We start from the raw sequence: 25185 nt of genomic DNA on the forward strand, positions 1-25185 counted from the left end.
AGTAGTAGTAAAAGTAGTAGCAGTAGTAATAGTAGTAGTAATAGTAATAGTAGTAGTAGTTGTGGTGATAGTGGTAGTAGTAGTAGTAGTAGTAGTAGTAGTAGTAGTAGTAGTAGTAGTAGTAGTAGTAGTAGTAGTAGTAATAATAATAGTAGTAGTAGTAGTAGTAGAAGTAGTAGTAGAAGCAGTAGTAGCAGTTGTAGTAGTAGTTGTGGTGGTGATGATAGTAGTAGTAGTAGTAGTAATAGTAGTAGTAGTAGTTGTGGTGGTGGTGATAGTAATAGTAGTAGTAGTACTAGTAATAATAAAGGTAGTGATAGTAGTAATAGTGATAATAGTATTCTTCGTAAAAGGCCATTCCATATTTTATTATTAGGTTGCTTCTGATAAAAATAAAAAATATCTTCTTTCGGACGGACCTAAGATAAAATGTCCAATCATTGACATTCTCAAAACTAAATGCGTTTCACCGTTTAATATATTTTTATTATCGAACATATATTTATCAAAAGCCTCTCAGACGTGATATCCTTTCTTTTTATCGAAGAAGCACGTAAAACAAAACGCGCTGCTGATCGATCAGGTTATATCGTATTTATTGCATATCGATGAGTTTTCGTTTATTATATTTCCTTTCGAACGGAGAATTTTCTCGTGTTCGTTCGTTTGGTAAGCGTTGCGATTATTAGAACGATAAGAAAGCTTCGCTCGATTTTTCGTCTCGTCTTCTTATCTCAGAGAGGATTAACAGAAATAAATTCGCTCTTCTCTTCGAAAAAGCATATCACAGGGTGTCGTTTAAACGTCGTTTCGAGTGTATATACAACTAAAACATCTCTTTTATTTTGTTTTTTGTTCCTTTTCTTTTTTGTTTCTTTTTTTTTTTTGTTTTTTCTTTTTTCTTTTTTGCTTTTCTTTCTTTTTCATTTTCTGTAAACTGTGCACAGATATACTCGACGATAAACTCAACGCTGATACTATTCTATTTACAAAAATTTACGATTATGTAATAAATTATATATTCTCCTTTTTCTATTTCTTCTTCTTCCTTTTGTTTTGTTTTTTCTTCATCTCAAATATTTATTCCTTCTATTATTTTCATCTGAAGTCAAGAGTATGAAAGCTCTTATCCCCGTGTACATATATTTTGTTTCTTTTGAATTCATTCGTGTTTATCTAATATATATATGTATATATGTATATATATATATATATATACATATATATATATTTTAGATATATTATTATATTCATATACAATATATCTCGACTACCGAAAAACACTCTTTGTACTAATCTTTGATCCAACAGATACATATATATATATTCTCGCGAAACGTTCTCTTTTAAAGCCTGCAATGTATATTGCATTATATATGTATATATATATATATATATATATATATATATATATATATATATATATATATAATTGCCGTTTGTTTGGCACGTCCATAAGCACGTAGGTAGGTACAGAGGACGATTTTTACGCGTTACATGACTTTGGACGACAGAGATTAGTCATGAGAAATTTAAAAGTAAACGAGATTGATACAACATCCCCGGTCCACCGTATTATTGCATTTAACAATATGTTACTCGACTAATACTCGCTACTCTGCGTCTCGTTTATTCATTTAATTAGATATTCATTGTTACGTACAATTAATATATGAGGAGAAAGAAAAATATATCTGATACTGTTAACGAAAACCGCTACCAAAGCGGATTTACATTATCAGTGCCATCATTTCTACGATGTACGTTTGTTAAAAAATGTATTCCTAATGTAATCTCGATTTTATGGAACATTCACCGACAATTCCGGAAGTGTTTAAGGTAACGAACGATCATAATTTTCATTACATATTTTTATCGATGTTAATAATATTGTCGCGATAATGTAATATCCACACGTGCTTTTAATTTTCAGATTGGTCATCGACTAAAAAATTTCTTCATTCGAATCGTACAAGCACGCATGTACGCATATATAGGCACACGCATCATAGCGTTCGGAAAATACCAGGGACGATATTGAAAGTGATTTACTTAAATACAACTCCATCGCACGACGATTTTCTTGTCGGCAAAGCAAGATGGATTCCTTCTGTTACGTAGGTAAGCGTAAGAAAATATAGATGACGATAGAGAAAAAGTCGAGAGCATAAAAATGGATACAACGACACCAACATCTCGACAAGGTATTCGTGCTTTTTTTCCTTGTACTTTCGTATATCACTCTAATCACAAAAATATCCTGTAGATATACTTGACTACGTTCATTGAAATCAATGTTCTTTCATTGTCAGTTACTCAGTCTTCCTTCTTGAACATATAATCGAATTTCTAAACGATACGGTACACGACCGGACTCGATTGGACTATTAATTGAGTATTTTGAATTCTTCGGAAATTGGCAGGAAATAATAATTGACGATCGTCGGTAGAGAGATTGAGTGTTGCCGTCGGGGTATCATTTCCGGATGAGTTTAAAGATAAAAATCTTTAGTCGTCGAGCATGTAGAAATCAGTAGAACACAGGTGACCAGTCCCTTTGATTTTCTCTCGCCGTTACCGAGATGTATTCGACGCTGGAAGAGACCGGTAAGCATTGAAAACAGTAATTGGTGCCAGCGTTGTTGTCCCAAAATTGTGTGCCTTTGCATTGAAATCTGACAGCAAATTCCAGTCTCTGTCCGATCGTCAAAGTGTGACAATAGAGAATGAAAGAAAATTTGTCGCTGAAGCCGTCGCACGAATTCGATATATAGCTCGCTTGAAGATCGCTGAAATTCTTCCAAGAATTTAGGGTGTATCTTATGTGAACCGATTTGTGAAAGTCGATGTTGAGAACTCTCACCGTACCTTGTATGCAGAGAGTTAATGGGTCCTGGACAAGAACATTTTCCAAGCACACTTTGCGTTCTCGAACGAAATCGAGGAAATTTGGAAGTCCACCGGGTTGTTGAAAGAGCGGTACTAATGTCCTATCAACGACTCTTGATGTGGACGCGGGAGAATATCGTTGGTGCCAGCTCGTAGAAAGGCCAAGATTCGCCGGACTGCTTTCTTTTTGGAAGCTGTCGTCGTATATCAAATCGCTATATGCCGAATTTGGTATCTTTGGTATTTCGTCAAGGAAGGTTCTTACATCCGCAAGATCCAAGCCCAAAACATCAGCAAATCTAACGATCTTTTTTCTTCCGGGTGTTCCCGGTGGTGTCTTACCAGTCTTCAACGAGGAACATCGTCTAAGCCTCCGCGGTCTTCCTTCTTCCATTGACTCCCTCCCCTCTCCCTCTTCTTCGTCATCCTCCACATCTTCGTTTTCTTCTTTAGCTTCTTTCGAGGCAACTCGCTCGTCCCCCCACTTGTTTCTATTTATTGAACCACTCCGATCTCTGTTAGACTTCTCTTTGTCCAGGTCCAACAAGAATAGAGATATTTTCTCATCGCTCTTCGCATTTAATACTGTTTCATTCTCGATTTGCAAAGTCACTTCGTTCATTACAGGTTTATTCAATTTTTCCGTCAGTCTTCTTCCCGTGGGACATTCTACTACGAGTTGATCGGCTATATTCAATGTACTAACATAAACGGAGAGGTCCCCATCGTTGATAGCTGATTCTTCCAGATCTGTGTCTATTTGGCCGTTTGCATCCGTAGGACTATCGTCGCTAATCGTTTCCGCCTCCTCCGTAGTAACATTTCCAATGAGCTTGTCGTCAGTAAAATCGCAAGAAGAGGAGTCTTGTTCTTTGATCGGATCTTGAGTAAGTTCTTCCCGAAAACTGAGAAAATCAATAATGTCGTATCCTTCCTCCTCGTTTTTCTCGATCGTTCTTGATAAGGTACTCGGGGCTAAAGTTATTGTACCTATGTTGTCCAGTATCTCTGAGTCCGAATGCGACTTTGGAAGATGTTTGCACGTTGGTAGATAATTGTTGCCGGGCCTGGTAGTCTCGTCGCGAAGGGAAACGGTGCTATCGTCGTCGAAAGTGCTCCAAAGAGATTCGTGACTCGGTGAAGTGGTCTCGCGAGAGCTTCTATCGTTCAACGAATCTTCTGAACTGCATTCCTCTTTAGTGGGTCTATTCTGACGAGTATCGAGGCGAAACCTCTCCAAGGGCAACGGTTTGTACTTACTCACGGATAGACTCGAGTCCGACGAATCCTCTCGATATATAGACGATCTATCTACCAACAACGGTGGCTTTTCTTTCACCGAGACATCATCCAAATTGTTACAGACGTTTGAAGTTGACTCGCTCTCGGAACTTGTAATAGGATCAAAGTAGACCTCGTTCTTAATCTTTTCTGCGTCTGACGATTCTGGATCAAAGTAAATCTCGGAAGCCTCGCTCGCCGGTGAGGTTCCACTTGCCGGCGAAGCGAAAACGCATTCCGATTCGGACTCCTGATCGATTCCTAGCCTCGGACCGTTCGGTGAACAATGACAAGTTTCGTGATGATTCGTCTTAAGAATTTCAGTATTTACCAACAAATCGGCTAATTCCGCCGGTGTGACTTCTTCGGCTGGTGAGCCTGGCTCGTGTTCGAAATCTAGATCATCTTCGAAGTCGCAATAAAGTTCCGTTTCCGGACTGTTTCGCGATTGATGCCGAAAAATACAATCTATGGGATTACCAGCGGCTGTTTCGGAGGGTGCATGTAACCACGAGGCAACCTCGCGCGTTATCGGCTTGGTAATCACTGCTGCCGCCGCCGCCGCCGCCACCGCCGCTTCTGCTGATGAGGACGTTGACGTCGTAGTCGGCGAGATACCGTGCGAAGAATCATCCGCGTTACCCAATGATGTAAGCCGTCGATGAAGACGCCGAGCAAAGGCTTCCGCTCGTCCGCGACAACCACCGGAAAAGAGAGAACCCACCAAGCCGCATGAATTATCGGTGTGACCGTGTCCTCGTCCTCGTCCATATTCGGTACCGGCTGAGTTTGTGCTGCTCATCTTCGATACCGTCTTCTCCGTCTTACCGTCCGACGATAATCTCCTATCGAGATTCGAGGATGAGCCTGTTACCGAGCTCGCGTCCGAGTCCAGCCGAAAATCCGAACTCGAACTCGAACTCGGACTGTCCAATTCCTTTGGTTCGCGATTCCCCGTATTGATCTGAAATTTGAAATTATCCCGTCAAAAGCAACCTAAAATGTAAGTAAGCTCTAAAAATAACAGCTTCGATTTTGCTATACAATTCATCCTACGTAAGCCTCATCGAGTATCGTATCTCGATCACGCTCGCACACATGATTTTCTTTCTTTCATTTTTTCGATCTTCTTTTCGAGAAAGCAAAGCGAAGCAAAGCTTTAGAGCGCGCGCATGCGAGAGAGAGAGAGAGAGAGAGAGAGAGAGAGAGAGAGGCGGAATCTTTTTAATACATGTATACATCGACCGCGAGAAAAGTGGAGCGGTATAAATACGACTGGCTCGTAGTCAAGTACGCCTACATACTGGACACGTGATTCGTACTTTCAACAAGTACGTCGTCTGGCCTGCCTTAAATACCAACGATTTGTTTTCAAGTAAACGGAATTTTACTCAAACAAAATATTTGCAATTTTTCATCATTATAAAAATCTCATTACATCGATTTGCGATCAGCATGTTTGATTTTTCTAATCGGACAGGACTTTAACCGACATCTAATGCGAATAGAAAATCTACTCTTTCCCTCTCTCGTATTTCGTACTGCGACTTATCGGTAAACCATCGTGCAATGTTGTAAACAAAATATTACGTAAAATATATATAATATAATATATAAGATATAATATATAATATATAATCTCTATGAAACAATCTCGACTCTTGATGATCGTCGTCTATTCATTACAATTAAATGGTGAAACAAATGTCACTGTTACCATTACCCTCAGGACCGACCATTCATATTTCTTTTTCCCTTTCGTTCCTCTTATAGGAAAAAATAAAAGATTTATTTCTACATATTAGAGAATTTCGGGCCGGGTTAGTTGGGAAGCAATCGTTAATCGTTTTGAGGTGCATAGGCTATTACTGATAGATACGGTGTGTGCGGACGCTGTCGTATTATCTTAGTAGCGGTCACCGACAAGGTAGAGGTTATTTCTGAACTCGCTTATAATGTCTACGTGTGTATGTGTATGATCGAGAACATCATTGGGATCGTAATCAAAGTTCCTGCTAAATTCTTTGCCTTGGCCTTTCGACCTAAACTTCATTTCTGATTATTGTTATTATTATTTTTTATTGCTAAAAGATTAAATATATTTATACGAGTCCGATAGTTCTCCTTTGACACTTCTCTTATTTCTTTTTATTGTCTTATTTAATATACCTATTTATTTTATCGGACAATGGAACCATGATTATCGGGCATCCTTCGAGATACTATAATTAGTTGTTTTATTATCGTCATCATGAACGCGCACGCGCGCGCGCGAAGAGATTTTTCATCGTCGGTTATTATCGACCGTTCGAGGAGCAACTTTATGATTAAATGTCGATCGATTTCTCTATATATCTCTCTAACATTCTTTATAATTTTCCTTTTCTTTCATTAATATCATCGATTTGAAATTGTCAAATGAACCTTGAACTTGTTTATTTATCTTCGATAATAAGATCGCCGTCTCATTGTGATTATCGGTTCATCGTCAGCCAGGAAAGGCATTACAATCTCTCTATACATTTTTCGGATATCAAAGTGACTTTCTCGATATTTCTCTGGCCTTGATTCATTAAGTAAACACAAGTACTTATATATATACACAAACGCGCACACACACGCGCACACGACATAGGGATGCAAAGCTATGCTGGTCCAGCGAGTACATGAAAAACTCGACGAGTATTGGCTTAGCCAACGTGTACGTGCCAACGTGTACGTGCATTTCATTCGACGCATGAGTACTTAATGAAGATTCAAGGCGAATAGAAATTCGCATGAGAAAAACTCCGCGTATATGCCGAAACTCGCTTAAATACAAACGAACGCACGCACGATCATCAATTTGACGAAATTAACATTATGCAGAAAGGCAGGAGCACGCGGGCTATCTATCATTCCGAACGAAATGATAGATTTTTCCGTCGAGAACGGAAAGCAAGGCGGTCTCGCGATTCGAATGCGAACGAATCACGAGACGTTACTAATAATGCGCGCGATTGTTAGCCCAAGCAATCGGACAATACGTGAGGTTATCAGGGCTATTAACGCTTCACCGAGAAACACTACTACAAGGCAAAATAAAAAGAGAGAAAGAAAACATCGCAAAGTATTTAAGAAGAGTCGAGCTCGGAGAGGAGGCTGGATAAGATAAAATCATGCACCAGAGGAACTTGAAGGGTGAATGCTGTGTTTAAATCTTATCGACGAATTGTTCTTCGTCGTTGGAAATAGTAATGCTGACGAAGAAAGATCTCCTGCGCAAATTCACAAACGTCAACGGTTTTAAAGACTTTCTATTCCGCTTTTTTAAATGAAGTTATCGTGGTATGAATGGGGATTCGATATAATACCAAAGTAAACACAACAAAGTACAAACACGTAATAATTTTGTTTGGAAAGAGAAACTTTTGCCTCTGTTCATAGTTACTTTAAAACCTATCAGAATCAACGAAAAGAGTTTAAATATCGTGCCTGATCATTGTCAATGTCAAGTATCGTTAAATGAAATTCAATCGCGTAGTAATTATTATACCGCATCTTTAATTAACTCGCACTCAATGCAACGTTGAGAAACTAAATAGCAATAAAAATTAAGATTGTAGCGCGCAAGACATGCTCTTCACCCGCGTGTTGCAGTAACGACAATGTCGTTACGCAAAAAGGAAAAAAACCGAAATGAGAGTCGTGAATATTTAAGCAACGTATTTGTATGCATCTAGATATAGTTATTTTCTATAAATGATTTGCCCTTTCGATCGATAGAGGAAGAGGAGCACCTGTCGAATGCAATGGCACCGTGCCGTGTACAGTCTGAAAAAGAGAAAGAAGAGAGAAGAACGAAGGGTAGGAGACGGTCTCGAGATCTTTCCTACTCCTTCTTGTTCGCTGAGACGCAAATAGATTCGCTCTTCGGCTCGGAGTGCGAGAAGTCGACGGGAGGAGAATGAAAAGAGCGACGAGATTTACAACTCTTCGTTACGACTAGTAAGATACAGGAATATAAATAAAATTACAAATACGTGACGGAAAAGCGGAAAATATAGTGTAAACAAAATCCCGACGATGTCTTGGCGAGAAACAGAGAAAGAAAAAAAGAAAAAGAGAGAGAGAGAGAGAAAAAGAGAGAGAGAAAGAGAGAGAGAGAGAGAGAGAGAGAGAGAGAGAGAGAGAGAGATACGGAGCGAGGGTAAAGAGCAAACGAGACAGAGATCGTTTTCGGTGTCAAGGCATCCCGCAAAAACGCACTATCGTCGGCGGAACGAGTGCATCGTCATCGACACGACCTTCGGTTCACGGTGAAACGTTATATTCATTCATAGGGCGCGTCAGGAATCAAGAAGCGAATAACCTATCGCAAAGACGCCCACGTTAGGAAAGAGTTAGAAAGGAGAAGCCGAACAAGATTTATTCGTGCGCATACCTTGACGCGAAAAGTACATTTTCCTATTTTGAATGAATCTTTCAATCAGAAAAAAATGTCGCGACGCATTTTTACTGCACCTCCTTCTCTTTCTCCTCCTCCTCCCCGCTGAACCCCCTCCTCCACCTTTCTATTTCCCGCAACCGAGACTTCGAACTTTCATCGGTGTATATTTAGAAACACGATCGCATACACAGTGCTGCCTCAAAGAAACAGAAAGAAGAAGAATAAGAAAAAGATGTATGTAGGTTCTGTATTGCTGAATTACCGTGATACTATGTCCGTTTAATCGACCGGTGCTCAATTTTCCCGACTCGAAGATCCCTGAATTTTCTTCCATCGTTGGCGCGACAATCATTTTTCTTTTTATTTTATTTTATTTTTTTCTTCTCCTCTCTTTCTTTTTGATCCTTCTTCCTAGATAATATCGATCGGATCCAAATTCAAGGATCTACTTTGCTATCTTTTTCTCGCATCTAATGGTTCTCGAATCTTTTATAATTTGACGATCCTATTTCATAGCCGAAAAATGTTCTTCTCAAGTTTCGACAAAAATATAAGCTCGGCCAGTTTATATTAGATTCGTTAACGATCGACGATCGAGAGGGAGCAATCTCCGTATGTGTCAATCCACACGACGATCTCGAGTGACCGATAAACTTCGCGAAAAAAATATACTGACGATTAGAGTTACCAGAATGGGGAATTGTAAAAAAAAAAAAAAAAAGAAGAAGAAAGTAAAAAAAGAAAAAGCAAAGATTTAGAAAAAGTGAAATTGGCGATAGATCATCTCGTATTTGTCATTTGATCCGGATCGCGCCACGTTTCGCTCTCGATCGTTAAGGATTTACACCGGTATGGCCGTCAACCGTTCGTTGGCATGCAACGGTCCGATCAATCCTTCGAAATCGATAACAACAATTCTATCGCTTTCTCGCTCGATCGTAATCGATTCATTTTCAATTCCGTGCTTTTCTTCTTTTTTTTTTTTTTCCTTTTTTTCTTTTTTCGTGCGATCGGACAAACAACCCCGACGTAATCCTGATGCAACCCTGACGCAGCCGTGAAGGCTTTTAAAGATTTCGGATTCCTCGGAAGATAATGATGATAAGATGCTGCGTCTGGACCACCGTCAGAAATAGACGAAAAGCAATGAATTTAACTTTCAATGATCGGATTGATGTGAGGAAGATAGTCGATCAGTCAAATCGCAAAAGATCGGCTAAATGAAAAAGAAAAATATAAACGAGTACTGCGGTTTTCGGGGCACGTAACGTCCGCGAACGAAAGCAGAAGGGGCCAGCGCGACCGGCCGGTTCACACACACTGACTTCTGACTGGTCGAACTAGTAGGTGACTCGAGAGCCCCTTCCATATCGCATAGCAACCGCACGTAAGCCTCGCGACTGATAACCGCTTGCACTCACTCGGCCGGAGTCGGCGAATCTGCGGAGACGTCTATCTCTTGAGATGAGCGGTTCTTCTTAAAGACGCTGGAACCAAAAATAGAGAAAAAGAAAAAGGGAGTGGGAGAAAATGGATCGGACACTTTCTTGACGTCGAACGTCGAAATGTCACGTCGCGCAGATATTTTCTTCCATTTCGGCACTACTTTCTTCTTCTCTATCCTTAACGATAACGAAAGCATGAAGTTTGCAAGGAGCACTGACACACGACTCTATTCGAGTACGGATGTGCTCGTGGCGATTGGCCATAATTCACAATTAACGTTAACGAGTCATTGTTCTGCTCGAATATCTCGTATAAGCTTCACTGTCACGAGCCGACATTTATTTTTCTTTCTTTTTTTTTTTTTTTTTTTTTTTTTTTTTTTTTTTTTTTTTTTTTTATGACCGTCCGCACATACTTTTCGATGGATATCAGCTGCCGAGTTAACACGCAGAATTGGACACGTTGATCAGAGAAGCGATTTAAACTAAATTCTAAGTGTATTCTAAGAGACTTCGATTGATAAAAGATATGAATGAAATATTAATACACAAAAAATATCAAGTGACAATTAAATTAAATGACAATTGTATGACGTCACTAATACGTTTCATACTCGACAATCTCTACTATATTATCAATCGTTATATCTTTAGGGAGAAAATGTATTTTAGTGTCCGAATGTTCATAAAGGAGAACAAGAGGAACACAACATTTCCAATAAACTTTTATTAGATCGTATTCTTTTCTGCGCGGAATACCTGCGATCATAATTGGAATAACTCAGAAATAGCCTATATGAATGGCGCAAAGTCAAGAATTCGCGACAAGTTGAAAGTTTGAAATGCGCGCGCGATTTCAAATAAGGTCCTTCCTTTTTATTTTACTTCATTCAATGCTACAACGACGAACCCTACCTAAACAAACTATTTGAAAGTCGAATATTGTCGAAGTAATAATAGAAAGAGAGAAAGAGAGAAAGAGTGAGAGAGAGAGAGAGAGAGAAAGAGAGAGAGAGAGAGAGAGAAACAAAATCGATTGAAATCGATCTTTCATTAATCACACTGACTTTTTTTTCTATTTACGAAGAATGCAAGCAACGTGCGTTGAAAAATGTAAAATAAAAAAAGGAAAAAAGATAGATATCGATTCCTTTGACACCCCGACGCATAGCACATAGTAGGCGAAATCCATTGGAAAAGGTCACCCGAGAAGGTCAAAGGTAAAAACAACGAAGTGATACGAGACAGTATAACTCACCGATTATTAGACCACAATGCCCGTAAATATATATCCCTTTTCTCTCGACGATTCGAATCGCGAAGACGTTTAGTATAATTCGAATTACTGCACCGCACTAAGTTATCTATCTACGCACAGCGCCGCACGCACGGCGCAGTTTATGCCGCGCGCCACTATACCGCACTTAAACGCACCGCACTGAAACGCACCGCACCGCACCACACTGTAACTCACTCCTCTCTTTTTTCTTTTCCTCTTTCTTTTCTAATACTATTCTTACACGAATGATTATCCTTTTTTTCCTTTATCTTGTCAAATTTTCTTTTATTTTTCTGAGGATTAATTTAGTATTTTTCTTTTCTATCAATTATATATGCATTCGCGCATGTTTGTATCAGATAAAGAGAGAGAGAGAGAGAGAGAGAGAGAGAGAGAGAGAGAGAAAGAGGGAAAGAGAGAGAGAGAGAGAGAAAGAGAGAACAAAAATGAGAAAAAAGCGTTCATAAAGGTAAAAAGAAAAAGAGAGAGATAAAGAAAGAGAGAGAGAGAGAGAGAGAGAGAGAGAGAGGAGAGAGAGAAAGGGAGAGAGAAATAGGAAAAACGTTGCAGCAGCACCACGTTAAAGTGCGTCGGTCGTGAAAATGATGAAGATGAGTCTCTCGTGGCACAACCGGTGGGACAAGGGCGACGAAGGTCGCAGCTGCGCGTGACGTTGCTTCGCAAGTGCGTCCTCTCTTGAGAAAGAGAAAGAGAGAGAAAGAGATTCGCGGCGCGGGATTTCAAATCCGGCGCATTTTCCCGCGCTAAGTACTTTATCGATCCAATGCGATTACATACGATTCTATTACAAAGGAAGAACGGGGAAGTTGGTAAACATCGAGAGTTTTAAGGAGTCACGCATTTGCGTTCCCACTTATCGACTGATATCGAGCGAGGGGAGCGACTAGTCGATCGGTCGCATGACCGATACGAACGAATCGCTTTTATTTTCGTTATAATACGATTAAGCGTTATCAACGATAACTTTCAATCGGTTATAATTATTTCGACGGAGAAAACTCAAGTCGTTGAAAATTAAACACAAATTATAAAAGAGTTATGATTAAACGATAAATAAGAGGGGTAACGTGATAGGGGATGTACGGACCTGAAACGAACGGGCCAATCGGTAGGAGACATCGGTACCCTCAGTACGCCACGAGAGGCGCTTTAGACAGTACATCCCGCCGTGTTGCGCGGTACGACACGGAGGGATTCATGTCGCAGAATATGCCGCATTGCCACGAGTAGCGTTCTCTCTCTCTCTCTCTCTCTCTCTCTCTCTCTCCCTCTTTCTATCTCCCTTTCTCACTCTTTCTCTCTCTCTCTCTCTCACTCTCTCTCTCTCTCTCTTTCGCTCACTCGCTCTTTCTCTCTTTTTCTAATTCTCCCACGCTCTATTATACGGAAGGGGGTAAATTCGTGCGTGCAAGAAAACACGCGCGCGCTACCACTGGCAGTTAGGAAAGGATCATTGACGTCGCGAATTCGACATGAGAAATGCCGACAGAGACGACAACGAGGACGGCGATAGCGCTTGAAAAGCTTCGTGTACAGCGAAAAACTAGGTGTCTTCCTCACGAAGGTCTCGCCGAACCAATTACCACCACCGTCGTTCATTCGTTCTTGTTAATAATAAATAATAAGGGAAGAGAAAAAGGAACGATTCACAATGAATATTCGACGATTGCCCAGTTTCTTTTATCACTACAAGATGCTCGGTGGTCTCCTCGTATCGGCTTTCCTGTTTGTCATCTATCTTCTCTTTCACTGGGGTATTATGTGCACGAACCTGGAAGCTTGGCGACACGTTATCAGCGCGGTAAGTTGTTCCCTCTTTCCAGAAATATGTGAAAAAATATATCTTTCGAAAACGAGAATGGGATGATGAGAAACGCGTTTGATCTTAACTGTCATCCGACAATAAGTTGTACGTGCTTGTGTCTCCTTCGTCTTATGTGTGTACATACGTGTGTACCTGTTCGTTGTGTTTTTGCGCACGTAGATAGAGAAGAATCTGGATTAGCGCGAATTTCGAGAACGGATGCAAGAGCACAGACACGGATCGAAAGAACAGACTATGCGCGAAAGACGAAGAAGGGCAAAACGATACGCACGCGCTCTTTCCAAATTTTCCCTTTCGCAGAAGCGAAACTTATATGGGGGATGAAGGGAGAATGACCTTCAATTGTATCGCGCGTTCCAACGAATGACACACCAAAATCATTCGTCGTCGAAACGTTTTACTATTTCATTTCACGTTAATTATTACTCTGACGTATTCCTTTTATAAAATACGAATTACAATTTATAGGTAGACTTAAATCACGATAACAATCAATTCAATTTATGAGAAATGATTGTAAATCGATCGAGCTGACGCGCATCCTCGACAAAAAATGAAGAAAAAATAAAACGAAAAAGAAAAAAAAACATTTGAACTTTGTCGGTGTTGACAAAATGAAACGTGACTCGAGGTCTTCGGGTAACAACATGGGAACATTGAAACCGCATGCCAAAGACGTTGTCTCGTAGATAGAAAAACGATTAGAAATATTTATTGTTCATAGACCGTTCGTTAATTTAACAAAATTGTCGATAGATTGCAAATAAGTACATATGGTATATCTTCAACGCGTCAACGATGAAACATTTAAATCGAATTAGTAAAATTAATAACGACGAAATCGTTGAATATCCACATTTATTTATATCAAATAAATTTCGACAATGTTTTTTTCTTTTTATTTTTTTCTATCATTTTGTCGCGACGACGTCATAATTCATATGCATTGCAATCGTGCTAGTTACGAATTAATTAAATGCTACGATATGATATTAAAGAGGAAGAGTCTTGCGTAATAAGGTTTACGTGATGCACGGAAAAAAAAAAAAGAAAAGAAAATAGAAAAGGGAAAATGTCAGTATGATTTACAGTGCAGAAATCACAACGATGGCACGGCGATGGGTATTTTGTGCGAACCACTTTGCACGGAGAAGGGTATACATTCTTTGGCCTGTGAAACTTTGCATACCGGCAAGGAAGCAGTATTTTCTGCTCACTGGGAAGCGACTAGACTTGTATTTAAAGCTTACAGGTTGATCGCAACGCTCGATATGTATAACGCTCAATGTGTATGAGTTGAGCGAGAAGCAATATAGTACGCGCGGAGAGTTTAATTTTTTTCTTTTTTTCTTTTCATTTTCATCTTTGCATTTTTTGTTTTTCTTTTTGTTTCTTTTTTTTTTGTGTCATGTTAAATGTTCGTACATATTATATAGAAATATCGTAGATCGCACAATACAATAATATAACAATTAAATTAATAATAGCTTTGCCGTTAGCATATCCATTATACTTCCTTATTTATTGCTTCTCATTGGACACGTACATGATATGTAAACACGTTATTCTAAAAAATATTCTTCTGTATTTTTCTACATAATAATCATTTGCAGAACGAAATCTAACACGGAAGAGTACGAGTCTCTTTTCTGGGTCGACGCATTCGATGTGAAGCATTTCCCCACAGAAGAAGATTTCGGAACTATGATCAAGGATCTGACAGTAAATAAGTTAAATTACACGGTATCGACGCAACAGATGCAAAGACTTGCTCGTTTGCGTACCCATAAAATCGAGGTTGACACCAAAAGGCGTCATCTCGAGATGGAAAACGTTTGGCCACTTTTACAGGAAAACGAATATCTCATAACTATTTTATTCGAAGATCGTGACGTTTTCCCACAACTGATAGGCACTTGCGGGACTTTCTATGCTGTTGAATACGTCAGGTAGGATTTATTAATGAGAATAATCTAAAGAGTTAATCTAGCTAAGTTAAAAAAGAAATGTTGGACGATATATCTTATGAGTTTGAAATAATTTTCTAATACATTGTATACGTAGAGATTCTTTAGGATCAATCGCGCACCGTTAGTACCAGAACACGAAATATGACGCATGTGAAAACTTATCACGTACAAACTTGACGCGTACATCGTCGGATTAATCAATGTGAAATTTCGTACCGTTAACATGATAAACCATTACTTTTCTTTTTTTTTGTCTCGCTCTTTACTGCAATATTCATTGACATTGCATTATAAAATGCAGATCCAAGATTTGTGACCAAAGTACAAAGTAATATGATATGCTTGAGTGAAAGTTGAAAATGTATATCCGTAGACTAGACAATAATATGATGATTTATAGAAAAACGTTGTGTCGTTTACGATCAGACCGCGTCATTGATACCGGCCAAAGTGACATGGTAATTCGGTAGGACGATTTTCGAAACAACAAACATTCAGTGTCTTCTCGTATGTACACCTACCACGTACACTCATGTGTACATAATCACGAATTATCATATCAATTTCGGATGGCATTAATGACATTTTTCTGATCGTTTAGACATTAAAAGACGCGAGACTGAGGTTAGATCGCTAACGTCAGACCTATAGAAACACCAACGACGGCATTGGCACTCTCCGACTCGAAGCCAGAATGGGCAAAGAGATTGAAGCTCGCCGTCATGATTATGGATCTGCTAGAGGAACTTGAGACGAATTTTCCGGAACCATTTCATCTCTGCGACGTCAAAATAAACCATTTTGGTTTGCCTCTCGGCGGGCAAAAACTTAAATTTCTTGACTTGGACGCGGTCTTTCCTAAAAGCATTATCGGACGTATCACCGCGGATGGGAAGACCTGTAAGAGACACGAGGATTGTGATTTTTTCGATTGTAGATCGTTATGTTCGAAAAACGAACGATGTGAATCGCCGGTCGTTAATAATAACCTACAGGTAATCATACTATTTTGATATTTTTCGGTAAATCTATCGAACCGATGGATATTTGAATTTGGACATTTATTACCTGTGTTACATTTCTTCTAGATTATATGCGAGAAAATCTTTCTTGGCTGGACCTTATCAGGAACTATCATTCTACCTGGTTTATTGATGTCAGAACATACCACTAGTTCGCTTGCTGTCCTTTTGCGACAGTGCGCCAATCCAGCCGGTGATGTTACCCATTTGCCACGAGCATATGTACCGAACAATTTAAAAACACGATTGTATAATACGTTGAGCGATATGGAACAAGAAGTTTCCGCATCTTTATGAACTTGGATTTGTGAAGTTGGAAAGGGTGTCTCTTTGAAAAAAAAAAAAAAAAAAAAAAAAAAAAAGAACATGCACATTACTTTCGCAATTTCTTTTCTAATAGAAAAATTGTTGATAATATTATATTATATAATATGACAACGAGTCGTTTTAGCAAAGAACAAATATCGGCCCACGATTTGCCATTTGGAACATACATACCTATCGAATATATCTACCGAATTACCGAATATAGATACATACGAATATAGCTTATCACGTAGCTAATCGCCTTTTATATTTGGCATATTCAAATGTAAAATCCTTTTTCAGGATATACCTTGATAGGTATGAAGTAAATAGACTTCGGCACGTAGAAAGATTAACAATATGTATTAACTTTAACGAGGAGATGTAGCTGTAATACGTTTGCTATACGAAAGTAAACAATCTTTCAAAGAAATCTACAACTCTCGAAACGGCACTAATTCAAAATGATTGTGATTGGCGATAGATAAGATCGTAAGTTGTTTTTGGTGAACATTATTCGAAGAACCGTTCATACGTTCAAAACGTTTGATTAAGAACGTTTTCTTCCTCTATATTTTTCTTGAAATAATTAAATACCTGTTTCTCGAAAAAAAAATTCTGTTTTCTTATTAATACCACCTCGAGTATGGACTCCATGCGAGTTTCATTGAGCTTAAAAAAAAAAAATAGACTTAAATCAATATTATTTATTCTTTACAATAGTACGAAACGCAACGATCCTTCCATCTTTTTTCCCTACTTTAAATAACCATTAATTTCTCCCGCTAGAGATGGCGCTACGATAGAACATCATTATTGGCGTCAAATTTTAAATCATTTAAACTGAACACAAGTAATTGAACATCGTACCAATGATTTCTAATTCTTTTTTCGTTTTTTATAAAAAATAAATAAGAAATATTAAGGTCATCTAAATACGATGACGATATTATTCCAATCTGATTTTATTCCGATATAAATATCTCTTATTGTAAAGAATCGTAATAATAAGTTATATTTACTTCACTGTCATAACCTATATAGTATAACCTACTGTACGACAATTATTGAATATTTTGGAAAAAAAAATATATATAAAAGGTTAAATCAATTATCATGGATGAAGAGCCATCGAAATGCTGTATGTACTTTGTGAAACGTAAAAATCGATATTGTCATATGACCGTTAAAAGAGGTAACAAATTTTGTGGAGAACATCAACAGGATTCATTGAATTCTAACGATCTAGAAAATACTGAAAAAAGTAACAAAAGGATAAAATGTCCTCTTGATCCTACTCAGTACGTTTCCATTGTTGTAATGTCATCGACAATGATGTGAAATAATTTATTTCTATATAAAAGTTCTCTTAGATGTAAAAACTTATAGTTTATACTTTCAGTACATGTTATGAGTCAAAATTATCTAAACATTTGACAATATGCAATGCCCGAAAGATGTTGGACGCTCGACCAACATATATTGTCCAAAATGTTAATTTAGATGAAGAAACTGAAGAAATACCACGTCTTCTTCCTCTGTCACAACTCGATTTTTCCGTTGTAGATGCGATAATAAAAAGAATTGATGAAGCTTATGGTATATAATTTATAAATGTGTTGTATATCGAATGTAATATTACATTATAAAACTTAATTTCTTTATAGAAAAGCTACCAGAAATTTCCAAAGCAATATTACACCATGATATATTAAAAGATGCATTAACTATTTCATCTTGTGGTAAATATGCTAAAAAACACTTGACGCAAAATTCGTCATTGCTGGCACATTTAGAAAAAGCTGAACTTGTCAAAAATAATACTTGCTACATTGAGTTTGGAGCTGGAAAAGGTATAATATAAAATGTGTATTTTTTAAAATAGAATCAATAATAGAAAGAATAAACATAATTTTATCTATAGGTAATTTAACTTATTGGTTGGCACAAATGGCAAAAGAAAAACAAGACTCTTGTATATTGTTAGTGGATCGTTCTAGTCATAGACACAAAAATGATAATAAGCTTAAAAAAGAGCAACATAATATTTATGTAAGACGGATACGTGCTGATATAGCAGATTTACAACTTAGTAACATTGCAGAAATTCAAAATTTTCTTAATAAAGTTGGGATTGCAAAACATCTATGTGGTACTGCAACAGGTACTGATTAATATATATTAATATATTTTATATCTTCAACATTAACATAATTTTTAACTTTTTAGATCTTGCTATACGATGTTTGATACGAGCAATAGATAATAAATCTAGTGGCAGTAATTATGGATTAGTCATAGCTTTCTGCTGTCATCATAAATGCGAATATAAATCCTATATTGGTAAAGAATATTTAGAACAATGTAAATTTCTTCCAAAAGAATTTCCAATTTTATGTAGCATAGCTAGTTGGGCGACTTGTGGGTTTAATTTAAAAACTGATACTGAATTAAAAGATGAAAATAAAAAAATAAGGTATGCTTGACATGTTTTCTCTCTCTCTCTCTCTCTCTCTCTCTCTCTCTCTCTCTCTCTCTCTCTCTCTCTCTCTCTCTCCTACAAATTTTCTTTTAACTTATTTCTTTAATTATTTATTGTAGATTCAGCAAACAAAACGTGCGTTCTATAGAACGAGAATTAATTGGTAATAAAGTTAAAACATTATTGAATTGGGGACGTTTAGAATATTTAAGAAACATTGGTTTTGAAGGTTCTTTATTTCGTTACATTTCGTCGGATATTTCGTTGGAAAACATGTGTATTGTTGCGAAATATTCTGTTACATAGATTAAATAATTATAATTATTAAAAATAATTCTTATTCTAAGAAAGATTCTATGTATTATGTATTAATTAATAAAAATAATGAAAATCTATTTTATTATCTATTCAAACAATAAATTTAAGTTTTTTCTTTAAAGTGTAGTATGTTGCTTTTCTCATTGGCTATCAATTATAGACCGGAACGTTAAATGTGGACAAAAATTACGTCAATATATATAGGTTATATATATTTTCGATTAATTGAAAATTAGAAAAAAACTGTAAATTATTAACTTATAAATTATTGAACTTATTTAATAATTATGAATTATATATACTTATATAATTATTAGAGTAAATTAAAGAATTGTATCGAAGTACTGTACTTTTGACATTTCTATTAACGGATCAAATCAATATGGCTGTTCGTAGAATATACATGTGTTTTCTTTCGATAAAGTGTAGAACCGCCTACAATTGAACGTTTTAATAATATTTTTTATCGAAAACAAGGCCCCTATCTGTATCAGATAAATATTTTTTTTGTTTAAACATGGCTGAAAATATACCAGTGTTAGAAGGATTTATATGTCCTATGTGCATGACCGAATTTAAAGCACCAGATGATTTACATAGACACTTTGAAGAATTTCATAATGATAATTCAGAGTTTCTTAAATCTTTTAAAGGTATAGATCAATTTTATATGTTTTTCTTTATATATAATACACGTATTATTGATATTATTATAAACTGATTCGACAATTTCTTTTAAATACTTTTCTGATTTGACAATTTCTTTTAAATCTTTTTCTAGATTTAATTGACAAGGCTAAGAAGAAAATTTTAAAACAAGATGAAATACCAGAAGATTTTTCCTGTACAACAAATAATGAAAAACAAAAGTTAGAAATCAGTAGGGAACAACAAGAAGCAGGTGGTTACATATAATATTGCAATTTATTTTATCTACCTTAATTTTTAATTATGATATATTTATAGGTGTAACTAAATCGCACACAATATATTTCAAAGAAATAAGATTCAAGAGATTAGAACGTTATGAATCAGAAACAAACAAATTAAAAATAAGATTGAATAAACTATTAAATAATTTGCCATCTGATCCAGTCGATAGAAAAAGTATGCAAATAATGTTTAAAACATATTTCATGTTTTTGATATTCAATGTACTAATGTATTCATAAAATTGATTACTACAAAACAGGACACGAGCAATGTATAGTGCCATGGATAGATGAAACAGTTGTCAATTTGTGTCCTACCTGTGCTAAAAAATTTCATGTTGCTAGAAGAAAACACCATTGTAGACTTTGTGGAGCTATCATGTGTCATAATTGTACTTTTTATTTGTCACTATTAGATGCTCGTAGGTATTAATAGCAAAATCAAATTATGATTTTGCCAACTTGAAACTAATGAATTGTATAGTTCTTACTATAGATGCTGGATATAAAATAATATTTTTTAGGAAAAATGACAAGCCCTGTTTCTATACAAGGTGATTCTGTTGTTCCTCCAACATCCTCTCAAAAAGATTTTTCAGAACGTGTATTAAGCGCAGATATGGGACTTACAAAATTGGCAAGATCCCCATCAAGCGGTAGCTTGAATAGTGTTTTAGCTTTAATCAATGATTCTAATACAGAACATCACTTCAAGATTTGTACGCATTGTATGAATGTACTTGATGCTAAAGAAAGACAGAAAGAAAAACAATTTCATAAACCAATAGTATGTCAATTTTATCAAAAAATGAAATCACACATGGAAGAAACTATACAGATATTAGCAATGTATAATAAAATGAATGAATCTTTGAGGTATTTTATTTCATTTATCTATTATTTATTATTTCAATATTTCTATGTATTTAATAATATTGTCTGAACATATAATCTTTATTTAGAGAAGGAGAGTCTACTTATGACTTACAAGATGCTCAAACATTACGTCTTAAGATTGCAAAATTGGGCGAGAATATAGATACAATTAGTAAAACAATTTTAGTTCTTGGTACAAGAGATGTGGAAAATTCGCCTCAAGGGCAAGAACTTAGATTGCATCAAATGGTTAGGGCGAGTGCAATGATATTTTTAAAAGAACAGTTACTATCGATACAATCGTTGCCTTCGATAGAAGAATATGCCGCATTACAAGAAGAACGTCAAAAACGAATAGAACGTAAGGCTAACTATGAACAGAGATTACAAAAACAGAAATGGAAATCGAATGAACAATATAAGACAGACACGCGAAGTTTGGAAAGTGATTCACTTGTAAAAGAATGCCAAGTAAGATTTTTATAATATTTAATGGTATAAAATTTTGTTGAATTTTTTCATAATAGAACGTCTATTTTTAAAGCAACAAATGGTTTTGGAAGAAGGTTGGAGTCCATCTAATAACACTCCTATGATGTCTTATTCTATGGATCCATTCATTGAACAAATGAGTAATTTAAAAGCATTTATAATACAAGCTGAAGCAGATGGTAAATATGATATAGCAGCTACTCTAGAAAGTAATCTTAAAGATCTGCAAAGTCACTATTTTACTACAAAGGAAAGTAATGACACCGAATAATAAAGGAAAGTTACAACGTTTCTAAGACAAACTTTGAAGTAATCCTCTGATATGTGATATGTGTTTTATATTTTCTTTTTTACAAGACACGAATTGTTCCTTTCATTAGTAAAGTAAAATGTATGTAATATGAAAGAATCGTGTTTTAAATAATTATGTAATATGATTGGAAACATATTAACCTGATAATTGAAGTCGGATTAATTTGTTAAGAAGATTTAATTCACTTCACATAACTAAAGAATAAATAAATCATTTGCACTTCTCATTTCTTTTAAGAAAGCATTCTGTCTTCATCTATACTTACTTATATTCGTTCGATCGAAAATTTCCCCATTTAACAAGTTAATATTCATCAAACTCGGAGTTATGATGTTAGTGATTTTGCTAATTTATAATAAATAATTGTATTGTACTTCTTACTTTTGGAATACATGTATAATATTTTACTGGAGTAATAATGCACATGCAAGTATATAAAATATATATGAAAATTTAATTAACATACACACATACATATGTATATATATATATAACCCTCTCTCTCTCTCTCTCTCTCTCTCTCTCTCTCTCTCTCTCTCTCTCTCTCTCTCTTTCTCTCTCTCTCTCTTTTCGTATAACAAAGAATATAATTTTTTAAAAATTTAGTATATATTAAAAAAGTATATAACAATCGATTCATTTCAATTTGTATATTCGTAATACGTTGAAGAAATTATATAAAATTAAATAAGATGTCAGTCTTAAAGTTTAGCTTTTAAGCTAATCATTAATTTTTCCAATTTCATAGCTTTTTGAAGATTACCACTGATCTTCAACTTTCCTGTCATAAATGCGGTTGTTGGTTTTAATTTACCTAAATTAAAAATAACAAATGAATACAAAAGGTAAATATAAGATAAAATAGAATATTATTTATATAAAAGATTTTTATTACCAGAGAACATTGCAAAGAATTGTTCCGAATTCATTGTAAGGATTGCATCTGGATCTTTTGGTTCACCTTTCCCAGTAGAACCATTACCATTTCTAAGATCTAAATACCATGTACTAGCTTCTTCTCCTGCATAATATATAAATAATTGTTTAAATATTATTTCGATGAATAGAAATATTAAAAACGAAATGGTAATGAAATAGCAATATTACCTTTCACATTGAATTGATATAGAGCATTAGTTTTGCTAACAAGCTCTGCATTTAATTTAGCATTAATAACAGAAAATATTTCTGCAACTTTTCCACTACCAAAATCAACAGATTTCTGGGATGGCTGTTTAATTGTATCCTTTATAGTATTCAAATCGATATTGGAATTAGTATAATCATCCAGGAAAAAATCAAGCATCAAATTATTTGCATTTTCTGTAAAAATTTATTTATTCAATGATTCTTTACTCTTAAAGAAAATATATGACAAAAGATATAAGAAATAATAATAAATACCTGGATTGCAAGCGTAATTTTTGAAATCAGTAATGCCTTCCTTTCTTAATATATCTTCGTCGATTAAAAATTGTCCGGTGATAGATCTACTATCTTTACAAATTAAAGCATAAACGGCGTCTGCCACAATTTCAGCTTTACGACTGTAATTACTAGAGTTCGGCCCTGTTAACATCTCAATTGCAGCAGTATGAATGGCTAAATATTAATAACGATGCAGTAATTATTATTTTATTTAAAAATATTACCAATTTTTTCCCAGAAATATCATAGCACAAATAATTTCATTTCTATAACATACCAGTTTTTGGCCATACAGCATTAACAGCAATACCATCTTGTTTAAACTCTTCTGCCATGCCAAGTACACATATGGACATTCCATATTTGGCCATAGTATATGCCAGATGATTTTGGAACCAAATTGGTTTCATATTCAATGGTGGACTTATGTTTACTATATGAGGATTAGCGCTCTTTTTTAGATAAGGTATACATAACTTCGACCTGTATTAATTTCATTATCATTATTATATTATAAAGACATTATATAAAAATTGATTAAGTATTAACGTAGAAAAGCGAATTAATTACTTACACAAGAAAAGTACCCCTTGCATTAATATTATTCATAAGATCATATTTTTTCATGTCTGTGGCCAGAGTACCTGTTAAAGATATAGCACTTGCGTTGTTAACAACGATATCAATGCCACCAAATTTATTAATTGCATTTTCAACAGCAGATATCACTTGTCCTTCATCTCTGATATCGACAATGCAAGGAAGAGCTTTACCACCTGCTTCTTCAACTAAACATTTCAAATATATATAATAATTTTAATTTGCATATAAGTGAGAAATATACATGTAAGAATATTTAGATGCATTATATATATATTATTAATATTGCTATATAATCACTTTCTGCAACTGCACTGTAAACAGTGCCTGGTAATTTTGGATGAGGTTCTGCTGTTTTTGCAGCAACTACTATATTTGCTCCATCCTTTGCTGCCTTTAAAGCAATACTCTTTCCAATACCTCGTGATGCTCCCGTTATGAAAATAGTAAGTCCTGCCAATTTTCTGCATTTATATAGGATATTATTATAAAATTATTTATAACAGATTATAAATACAAAGGAGAAAAGGAGAGGGGAAAAAAGGATAAATGTAGAAAAGACAGATTAAATAATATTCGTATTTAGCTATATGTCTATGGACTTATATAGCATTTAATAAAATTATTAAAAAAATATATAAAAAAAAATACATACCCTGTGTTTATCATGGTGCAAAAAGTATAAGAAGTATAATGATTATTACTGAAACGACAGGTGCGCACTAATATAGTGATCAAATTAAATTGGAAATGAATGAAAAGAGCTTAACAGCAATAGAAAGTGAAAACGCAAAAAAATATTCGTTAAATAATTACGGATGATTAGTTAACACGATAAAAAAATTTTTAAAAACAAATTTAACTTATATACGTTTTATAAGGTTAATATAGACAATGTTCGACCTTTGAACATGAATTACTATTACGATACGAATACACTACGTACTAGCGGTACAAAGTATAATTACACATTCATTTTTCAACTTGATCGAAAAATTCGGATCATAAATTCTGATTCATTATTTATTTCTATATAATAAAATAAAATAATAAAGAATAGAATAATTTCGACATATATATATATATATATTTATTTAATATTTTACGTTGATTTTTTTCCTTATAATTATAGGTTAACTAAGCATAACTTTGAAACTATTTATTTATTTATAATTAGAAAAAGCTTAACTTATATTTGATACATTTACTACTAAAATATAATCCATTTTTTCTTTTTTTTTTTTTTTTTTTTTTTTTTTTTTTTCATTCATTAATCA

General features: G+C 35.3%; 5 protein-coding genes across 22 annotated transcripts; 3 read left to right on the forward strand and 2 right to left on the reverse strand.

Annotated features, from left to right (window-relative positions):
• Nucleotides 1–224: 224 nt before the first annotated feature.
• Nucleotides 225–13454, reverse strand: LOC124957183 (glycogen-binding subunit 76A). 16 transcript variants are annotated; one of them, XM_047514013.1, is made up of 3 exons: nucleotides 8862–9918; nucleotides 8674–8792; nucleotides 225–5134 (listed from the first exon to the last, which is right to left on the reverse strand). In XM_047514013.1, the coding sequence occupies exon 3, from the start codon at nucleotides 4970–4972 to the stop codon at nucleotides 2531–2533; it is 2442 nt and encodes an 813-aa protein (XP_047369969.1). In that variant the 5' UTR covers nucleotides 4973–5134; nucleotides 8674–8792; nucleotides 8862–9918; the 3' UTR covers nucleotides 225–2530. The 16 variants fall into 16 exon arrangements, with proteins under 16 accessions (XP_047369969.1, XP_047369978.1, XP_047369966.1 ...); XM_047514022.1 differs by lacking the exons at nucleotides 8674–8792; nucleotides 8862–9918 and adding an exon at nucleotides 13302–13454; XM_047514010.1 differs by lacking the exons at nucleotides 8674–8792; nucleotides 8862–9918 and adding an exon at nucleotides 11303–11615.
• On the forward strand, nucleotides 5012–16554 carry LOC124957188 (divergent protein kinase domain 1C). Its single transcript, XM_047514031.1, has 6 exons — nucleotides 5012–5173; nucleotides 12735–13145; nucleotides 14261–14421; nucleotides 14783–15118; nucleotides 15783–16134; nucleotides 16228–16554. The coding sequence occupies exons 2-6, from the start codon at nucleotides 12996–12998 to the stop codon at nucleotides 16456–16458; spliced, it is 1230 nt and encodes a 409-aa protein (XP_047369987.1). The 5' UTR covers nucleotides 5012–5173; nucleotides 12735–12995; the 3' UTR covers nucleotides 16459–16554.
• A 179-nt stretch (nucleotides 16555–16733) lies between these two features.
• Nucleotides 16734–19344, forward strand: LOC124957187 (tRNA:m(4)X modification enzyme TRM13 homolog). 3 transcript variants are annotated; one of them, XM_047514027.1, is made up of 7 exons: nucleotides 16734–16959; nucleotides 17257–17768; nucleotides 17870–18066; nucleotides 18135–18320; nucleotides 18392–18631; nucleotides 18697–18943; nucleotides 19069–19344. In XM_047514027.1, exons 2-7 carry the CDS (start codon nucleotides 17584–17586, stop codon nucleotides 19253–19255), a joined length of 1242 nt encoding a protein of 413 aa, XP_047369983.1. In that variant the 5' UTR covers nucleotides 16734–16959; nucleotides 17257–17583; the 3' UTR covers nucleotides 19256–19344. The 3 variants fall into 3 exon arrangements, with proteins under 3 accessions (XP_047369983.1, XP_047369985.1, XP_047369986.1); XM_047514029.1 differs by having other exon boundaries at nucleotides 17569–17768; XM_047514030.1 differs by lacking the exon at nucleotides 18392–18631.
• A 142-nt stretch (nucleotides 19345–19486) lies between these two features.
• On the forward strand, nucleotides 19487–22345 carry LOC124957185 (rabenosyn-5). The gene is made up of 7 exons (XM_047514025.1): nucleotides 19487–19920; nucleotides 20049–20168; nucleotides 20234–20374; nucleotides 20460–20621; nucleotides 20724–21075; nucleotides 21162–21546; nucleotides 21620–22345. The coding sequence occupies exons 1-7, from the start codon at nucleotides 19785–19787 to the stop codon at nucleotides 21836–21838; spliced, it is 1515 nt and encodes a 504-aa protein (XP_047369981.1). The 5' UTR covers nucleotides 19487–19784; the 3' UTR covers nucleotides 21839–22345.
• Nucleotides 22346–22443: 98 nt separating this feature from the next.
• On the reverse strand, nucleotides 22444–24806 carry LOC124957186 (hydroxysteroid dehydrogenase-like protein 2). Its single transcript, XM_047514026.1, has 8 exons — nucleotides 24564–24806; nucleotides 24209–24372; nucleotides 23883–24096; nucleotides 23586–23791; nucleotides 23285–23482; nucleotides 22988–23203; nucleotides 22776–22901; nucleotides 22444–22694 (listed from the first exon to the last, which is right to left on the reverse strand). Exons 1-8 carry the CDS (start codon nucleotides 24575–24577, stop codon nucleotides 22582–22584), a joined length of 1251 nt encoding a protein of 416 aa, XP_047369982.1. The 5' UTR covers nucleotides 24578–24806; the 3' UTR covers nucleotides 22444–22581.
• Nucleotides 24807–25185: the final 379 nt, after the last annotated feature.

The sequence above is a fragment of the Vespa velutina genome, chromosome 24 (assembly GCF_912470025.1).
Source record: "Vespa velutina chromosome 24, iVesVel2.1, whole genome shotgun sequence".
NCBI lineage: Eukaryota > Metazoa > Arthropoda > Insecta > Hymenoptera > Vespidae > Vespa > Vespa velutina.

What these genes read in the sequence shown, in the direction of transcription:
- LOC124957183 (XM_047514007.1), bottom strand. Translation starts at nt 8,951, where the DNA reads ATGATTGTCGCGCCAACGATGGAAGAAAATTCAGGGATCTTCGAGTCG. An exon ending in TAAACGGACATAGTATCACG is followed by an intron (nt 5,135 to 8,861) that starts GTAATTCAGCAA and finishes TTCAAATTTCAG; the next exon opens with ATCAATACGGGGAATCGCGA.
- LOC124957188 (XM_047514031.1), top strand. Translation starts at nt 12,996, where the DNA reads ATGAATATTCGACGATTGCCCAGTTTCTTTTATCACTACAAGATGCTC. An exon ending in GGCGACACGTTATCAGCGCG is followed by an intron (nt 13,146 to 14,260) that starts GTAAGTTGTTCC and finishes TATGATTTACAG; the next exon opens with TGCAGAAATCACAACGATGG. An exon ending in TATGCTGTTGAATACGTCAG is followed by an intron (nt 15,119 to 15,782) that starts GTAGGATTTATT and finishes CGCTAACGTCAG; the next exon opens with ACCTATAGAAACACCAACGA.
- LOC124957187 (XM_047514027.1), top strand. Translation starts at nt 17,584, where the DNA reads ATGGATGAAGAGCCATCGAAATGCTGTATGTACTTTGTGAAACGTAAA. An exon ending in TGTCCTCTTGATCCTACTCA is followed by an intron (nt 17,769 to 17,869) that starts GTACGTTTCCAT and finishes TTATACTTTCAG; the next exon opens with TACATGTTATGAGTCAAAAT. An exon ending in TGAGTTTGGAGCTGGAAAAG is followed by an intron (nt 18,321 to 18,391) that starts GTATAATATAAA and finishes TTTTATCTATAG; the next exon opens with GTAATTTAACTTATTGGTTG.
- LOC124957185 (XM_047514025.1), top strand. Translation starts at nt 19,785, where the DNA reads ATGGCTGAAAATATACCAGTGTTAGAAGGATTTATATGTCCTATGTGC. An exon ending in TGATCCAGTCGATAGAAAAA is followed by an intron (nt 20,375 to 20,459) that starts GTATGCAAATAA and finishes ACTACAAAACAG; the next exon opens with GACACGAGCAATGTATAGTG. An exon ending in CACTTGTAAAAGAATGCCAA is followed by an intron (nt 21,547 to 21,619) that starts GTAAGATTTTTA and finishes CTATTTTTAAAG; the next exon opens with CAACAAATGGTTTTGGAAGA.
- LOC124957186 (XM_047514026.1), bottom strand. An exon ending in GCAAGGGGTACTTTTCTTGT is followed by an intron (nt 23,792 to 23,882) that starts GTAAGTAATTAA and finishes AAATTAATACAG; the next exon opens with GTCGAAGTTATGTATACCTT. An exon ending in TGCTGTATGGCCAAAAACTG is followed by an intron (nt 23,483 to 23,585) that starts GTATGTTATAGA and finishes ATTAATATTTAG; the next exon opens with CCATTCATACTGCTGCAATT.